Source organism: Somniosus microcephalus, chromosome 34 (genome assembly GCF_052327205.1).
Source record: "Somniosus microcephalus isolate GS21.2 chromosome 34, FLI_Smic_1.0, whole genome shotgun sequence".
NCBI lineage: Eukaryota > Metazoa > Chordata > Chondrichthyes > Squaliformes > Somniosidae > Somniosus > Somniosus microcephalus.
Genome location: NC_141020.1, coordinates 14,138,312 through 14,145,367, shown reverse-complemented (window position 1 = coordinate 14,145,367; position 7,056 = coordinate 14,138,312). Strand labels below are relative to the sequence as shown.

Genomic DNA, 7,056 nt, shown 5'->3' with positions numbered 1-7,056 from the left:
GTACCTGCCCTGGGAGTGTTTGATGGGACAGTGTAGAGGGAGCTTTACTCTGTATCTAACCTGTGCTGTACCTGCCCTGGGAGTGTTTGATGGGACAGTGTAGAGGGAGCTTTACTCTGTATCTAACCCGTGTTGTACCTGCCCTGGGAGTGTTTGATGGGACAGTGTAGAGGGAGCTTTACTCTGTATCTAACCCGTACTGTACCTGCGCTGGGAGTGTTTGATGGGACAGTGTAGAGGGAGCTTTACTCTGTGTCTAGCCCGTGCTGTACCTGCCCTGGGAATGTTTGATGGGACAGTGTAGAGGGAGCTTTACTCTGTATCTAACCCGTGCTGTACCTGCCCTGGGAGTGTTTGATGGGACAGTGTAGAGGGAGCTTTACTCTGTATCTAACCCATGCTGTACCTGTCCTGGGAGTGTTTGATGGGACAGTGTAGAGGGAGCTTTACTCTGTATCTAACCCATGCTGTACCTGCCCTGGGAGTGTTTGATGGGACAGTGTAGAGGGAGCTTTACTCTGTATCTAACCCCGTGCTGTACCTGCCCTGGCAGTGTTTGATGGGACAGTATAGAGGGAGCTTTACTCTGTATCTAACCCGTGCCTTGAGAGTGCATAGCCATTCCCAGCACTACCAAATCTCTAAAATAGCGTGAGAGGGACCCTGATGTGTTTAAGGGAATGTCAGGTGTGAGGGGTGGTGTCAGTGTGGTTCATTCTAACACATCCTAAGAAACCATTTAAAAACAAACCATTCAGTAATACCAGCTTTTGAAATCCAAGTCAAACAGCAGATTTCGAGAAATATTTTGATTCAGTGTATGGAAGAGGTAAACACACTTCTAGTGACCATGCTTAGAGTTGATGAAAAGCCAATTGTTCTTTTTTTTTGCTTCGAGCCAGTTCCTGTCGGGAAGGACATTCCACAAAGTTTTTAGGCTGCAAAGCCAATCTGTTCAGCTCAGCAAACATTGGCACGGGCTCCTGGGATTCCACAGTAACAGTATTTTACCCGAAGCTGCCTCCTCCTCTCCCAGTCTGCTGAGGCTTCAGAATGTTTGCTGGATGGGACAAGATGCAGCCTGGGATGTCTCTGGCAGTCGGGGTCTGGTGTCTGATTGTTTTCTGCCCCGGCGGGGTCTTATCCGCAAGGGGCGAGGTGATGCATAAGCTGGCGGACAGGAAGCAGTGTGCCGACGAAGAATGCAGCCGTGAGTATACCTCCAACACAAAGCCGCTGCTGCAGAGCTGAACAGTGTTTGCTGAACTGCAGGAGTCGGTTGAAATGCAATGCCACACCCCAGGAGGCGGCTGCATTATCGAGCGTTACTCGGTTTAACGGAAGAATTTTAAACTACGACAAAAGAAAATCAATTTTTTCATCGTACAGCACAGCAGGAGGCCATTCAGCCCATTGTGCCTGTGCCAGCTCTTTGAAAGAGCTCTCCAATTAATCCTGCTCCCCCTGCTCTTTCCCCACAGCCTTGCAAACTTTTCCTTTTCAAGTATTTATCCAATTCCCCCTCGAATGTTATTGAATCTGCTTCCACCGCCCTTTCAGGCAGCGCATTCCAGGTCACAACATCTCGCTGCGTTTATTAAAAAAAAAGTCTCTCCCTCTGGTTCTTTAGCCAATTCTCTTAAATCTGTGTCCTCTGTTTACAGAACCTGCTGCCATTGGAAACAGTTTCTCCTTATTTACTCCATCAAAATCCCTCAAAATTTTGATGAGAGTCGGTGAGGAGAGGCCACTTCCACTGGCAGGAGGAATGAACAGAATTACAAAAGTCGGCAGCTGATTTCACTTTGACAATCCTTGACTATTTTGCTATCGGTGCATTCCTGTTGGAAGCGGGCAGCTTTCAACTGGGGACTGGCTCCCGTCTCTCTGCTAAAGATATCTTGGCGTCAGCTGTGGCTCAGTGGGTAGCACACTCGCCTCTGAGTCAGAAGGTCGTGGGTTCGAGTCCCACTCCAGGGACCTGAGCGCACAAATCTAGCCTGACGCTCCCAGTGCAATGCTGAGGGAGTGCCGCACTGCCGGAGGTGCCGTCTTTTGGATGAGACGTTAAACCGAGGCCCCGTCTGCTCTCTCTCAGGTGGATGTAAAAGATCCCACGGCCACTATTTCGAAGAAGAGCAGGGGGGAGTTCTCCCCGGTGTCCTGGGGCCAATATTTATCCCTCAATCAACATAACAAAAATAGATGATCTGGTCATTATCACATTGCTGTTTGTGGGAGCTTGCTGTGCCCAAATTGGCTGCCACGTTTCCCACATTACAACAGGGGCTACACTTCAAAAAGTACTTCATTGGCTGTAAAACGCTTTGGGACGTACGGTGGTCGTGAAAGGCGCTATAGAAATGCAAGTCTGTCTTTTTTACCTCACCATTCTTGATGTGTCGGCAGGTTTTATAGAATAGAATCATAGAATGGTTACAGCACAGAAGGAGGCCATTGAGCCTGTGCCGGCTCTCTGCAAGAGCCCTTCGGCTACTCCCACTCCCTCGCCCTTTCTCCGTTTGACTTGTACAGCGATTTACTTGTACTTCTTGCAATTTAATATACTGTATTCACTGCTCATGATACGGTCTCTACACTGGGGAGACCAAACGCAGATTGGGCGACCGCTTTGCGGAACACCTCCGTTCAGTCCACAAGCGTGACCCCCGAGCTTCTGGTCACCTGTCACTTCTCACTTTAATTCTCCGCCCCACTCCCACCCTGACCTCTCCGCCCTCGGCCTCTTACACTGTTCCAATGAAGCTCAATGTAAACTCGAGGAACAGCACCTCATCTTTCGATTAGGCACTTTACAGCCTTCTGGACTCAACATCGAGTTCAACAATTTCAGACCATAACCTCGGCCCCTTTTTTTTGGACGGGCAGCTGTTGATGAATCTGCCGTTCCCATTTGCACCTCCTCTAGACCCATCTTCTGTTCCTTTACCTGTCCCATTACCATCTCCTTTTGCTTTGTACAATCATCCCTTTTGTCATTTAATCTCTCCTGCCCTCCACCCTATCATAGACCTTCCCTTTTGTCCTTTCCTCCCCTCCCTGCACTTGCTTAAAAACCTGTTACATTTCTGACGAAAGGTCATCGACCTGAAGCGTTAACTCTGTTTCTCTCTCCACAGATGCTGCCTGACCTGCTGAGTGTTTCTAGCATTTTCTGTTTTTATTTTGGATTTCCAGCGTCCGCAGTATTTTGCTTTTCTAATGGTCTTGGCAGGCGTATTCTCTTGATTGTCACAGCCAAGGCACATTTTATCCTCCCTCCAACATTCAGATACGTGCGTTGGACGGAGATCAGGAGCACGGAGCCTGTCTGACTTTTCCCCCCTCAGAGCGCTGATAAATAATGGCTGGCTTATTCTGGGCTTCACTCTGGGGCGACGGGTGCCCAGCCTGGACACTGCGCGCTCTGTTTAAAAATCCTGCCTGCTGTTTTTCTTGTAGATCCCATTTCAATGGCTCGAGCATTGGCAGATTACACGGGTCCTGACTGCAGGTTCATCAACATCCGTCAAGGACAGATCGTTTATGTGTATGGAAAACTCAAAGGGAGGGGACGCAATTTCTGGCAAGGGACGGTGAGTCTGAGACCGAGTCTCCGCAGAATTTGTCTTTCGGTGTTTGGCGCTGAGATTGGCTGCCCCAAGTTAGCCTTTGGCTCTGTGACCAACCCCAGCCAAGTGTGGTGCCCAGTGTCGGTGTTTGGGCTGTGGGTCTGTCTGGCGTCTGTGATACTGACGCCAGCCTGTGCGAGACGGGCCGGTGCCTGTGCGAGACGGGCCGGTGCCTGTGCGAGACTGGCCGGTGCCTGTGCAAGACGGGCCGGTGCCTGTGCGGAGAGACTGACCGGTGCCTGTGCGGAGAGACGGGCCGGTGCCTGTGCGAGACGGGCCGGTGCCTGTGCGAGACGGGCCGGTGCCTGTGTGTCTGACCAATGTCTGTGCGAGACTGGCCGGTGTCGGTGCGAGACTGACTGGTGTCTGTGTTTAGGTTCAAGGTGATTATTTTGGGGAGCAGTCAACAGTTCTTGGATTTTTCCCAAAGTCGGTTGTGAAGGAGATGCAACAGCTGGGGACGGATCTTGTGGAACTGCCGACAGTAGTAAGTGTATTTTTCTTCTTTACACTGGCACCGTGGGGCGATGGCGGGCACCGTGGGGCGATGGCGGGCACCGTGGGGCACTCAACGTTGTGGTGCTGCTTTTATCATAAAAAGCCTCTTCCTCTCAGCTCCCCCTCCCCCCAGCAATAGTCAGTAATAAGCAGAAAAACTGCTGAACTTGGGAACCTGAAACAGGAACAAAAAATGCTGGGAGTGTTCAGCGGGTTATTCAGCGCCAGCGGGGAGAATGAAGTCAGTGCGATGGTTTGAAAGGCTCGTGCCCCAAACGCTGGCCTCTGCTGCCCTGTGTTTATAACACATCCTGTTCTTGTTTCACTAATGCTTCACCCAGGGTGGGACTGCGCTAGAGCCCAGGACGGCCCCAGCCTCCGCTCCCGTCTGCGCTGATCTGTCAGGGAGCAGCAAGAGGCAAATAACTGGCCTCAGCCTTTGGACAGTGAGGAAATGTAGGCTGGAGAGGGGAAATCAGCCAGGGTTCCTGCCCCTGATCACTGTCCAGTGACCTCCTGGGTTAGAGAGAGGGGAAATCAGCCAGGGTTCCTGCTCCTGATCACTGTCCAGTGACCCCTGGGTTAGAGAGAGGGGAAATCAGCCAGGGTTCCTGCCCCTGATCACTGTCTAGTGACCTCCTGGGTTAGAGAGAGGGGAAATCAGCCAGGGTTCCTGCTCCTGATCACTGTCCAGTGACCTCCTGGGTTAGAGAGAGGGGAAATCAGCCAGGGTTCGTGCTCCTGATCATTGCCCAGTGACCCCCTGGGTTAGAGAGAGGGGAAATCAGACAGGGTTCCTGTTCCTGATCACTGTCCAGTGACCTCCTGGGTTAGAGAGAGGGGAAATCAGCCAGGGTTCCTGCTCCTGATCACTGTCCAGTGACCCCTGGGTTAGAGAGAGGGGAAATCAGCCAGGGTTCCTGCCCCTGATCACTGTCTAGTGACCTCCTGGGTTAGAGAGAGGGGAAATCAGCCAGGGTTCCTGCTCCTGATCACTGTCCAGTGACCTCCTGGGTTAGAGAGAGGGGAAATCAGCCAGGGTTCGTGCTCCTGATCATTGCCCAGTGACCCCCTGGGTTAGAGAGAGGGGAAATCAGACAGGGTTCCTGTTCCTGATCACTGTCCAGTGACCTCCTGGGTTAGAGAGAGGGGAAATCAGCCAGGGTTCCTGCTCCTGATCACTGCCCAGTGACCCCTGGGTTAGAGGGGAAATCAGACAGGGTTCCTGTTCCTGATCACTGCCCAGTGACCCCCTGGGTTACATAGAAACTAGGAGCAGGAGTAGGCCCTTCGAGCCTGCTCCGCCATTCAACGAGATCATGGCTGATCATCCAAACCCTAGCACCCGGTCCCTACACAGACAGCCATCCCACACAAACCCTATCCCCGTAACCCCACATATTTAATCCCCCCTAACACTAAGGGCCAATTTTTATCATGGCCAATCAACCTAACCCACACATCTTTGGACTGTGGGAGGAAACCGGAGCACCCGGAGGAAACCCACGCAAACACGGGGAGAATGTGCAAACTCCACACAGACAGTCACCCGAGGCCGGATTTGAACCCAGGTCCCTGGCGCTGTGAGGCAACAGTGCTAACCACTATTCCGAGAGGAAATCAGCCAGGGTTCCTGCTCCTGATCACTGCCCAGTGACCCCTGGGTTAGAGAGAGGGGAAATCAGCCAGGGTTCCTGCTCCTGATCACTGCCCACAGTGACCCCTGCTGGTAAGTGTGTGTTGAACTTGATGGTGATGCTCCCTACAGTTGAATAGTCTGTTGCCACTCCTGGGTTAGGCTTATACCCGAAGGACCACCACTTGGGTGAGACAGCAGAGAGTGACTGATGCCTGTGTGTGACACATCCCCTCACTGTCTTCAATGGGAGAAGGGTTAGTGGTCAAAATGGTGGGTTTATTACAGAACTGTTTGACAATGCCCACCTGTGTTTGTAGGACTGGGATTTCTACTGTTAGTAAAAGAGGATCAGCGAGGGATTGTGCTTCGACCAGCAGAAAACCAGCCAACACCACAGAGAGTCGTATAGAATTAGGAAAACTAGAACACACTGTAGTGAGTGACTGTAAGACACATCCAAATAAACAGGAATATAACCGCTGGGCTGCTGATGTCTTTATTTAATATTTCTCGTGTACACTTCCAGCTCCAATTAAGAGGTGGCATATGCCTCCCCGCCCTTCTTAAAGGGGCACAACCACCAGAAACTTTAACTTGAACAAAAATTAAAGGACACTTAAATTAAATCAATTCTATTTTCCAGGGGTGGTGAGGCACTGCAGTCCCTCCCGTGCCCACCCGGTCGCGGGAGGCCTCGAGCATGCCGGTGGACACCGTGCGCTCCATCTCCAGGGACACCCGGGAGATGGGAGCAGGCAGTCGGGCTGAACGACCTCCTCGACCGCCCCGCTGCCTGGACCTGTTAATGGCTACCTTGGCCAGGCCCAGGGGCAGTCCTGCGAGGTCTTCCGACTTGCAAATAGTATATTGGCCTTTATTACAGGAGGATTTGAGTATAAGAGTAAAGGCATCTTACTGCAATTATATCGGGCCCTGGTGTGACCACACCTGGAGTATTGTGTACAGTTTTGGTCTCCTTACCTAAGGAAGGATATACTTTCCATAGAGGGAGTGCAACGAAGGTTCACCAGACTGATTCCTGGGATGGGAGGATTGTCCTGTGAGGACAGATTGAGTAGACTAGGCCTATATTCGCTAGAGTTTAGAAGAATGAGGTGATCTCATTGAAAGATACAAAATTCTTACAGGGCTCGACAGGGTAGATGCGGGGAGGATGTTTCCCCTGGCTGGGGAGTCTAGAACCAGGGGGTCACAGTCTCAGAATAAGGGGTCGGCCATTTAGGACTGAGATGAGGAGAAATTTCTTCACTCAGAGGGCGGTGAATC

At 51.6% G+C, this 7,056-nt stretch overlaps 1 protein-coding gene across 1 annotated transcript; it reads left to right on the top strand.

Moving 5' to 3' along the window:
- The first annotated feature begins 484 nt into the window (after nucleotides 1-484).
- On the top strand, nucleotides 485-6,249 carry LOC147096785 (melanoma-derived growth regulatory protein-like). The gene is made up of 4 exons (XM_085973408.1): nucleotides 485-1,210; nucleotides 3,463-3,596; nucleotides 4,009-4,119; nucleotides 6,087-6,249. Exons 1-4 carry the CDS (start codon nucleotides 1,054-1,056, stop codon nucleotides 6,105-6,107), a joined length of 423 nt encoding a protein of 140 aa, XP_085829534.1. The 5' UTR covers nucleotides 485-1,053; the 3' UTR covers nucleotides 6,108-6,249.
- The last annotated feature ends 807 nt before the right edge of the window (nucleotides 6,250-7,056 follow it).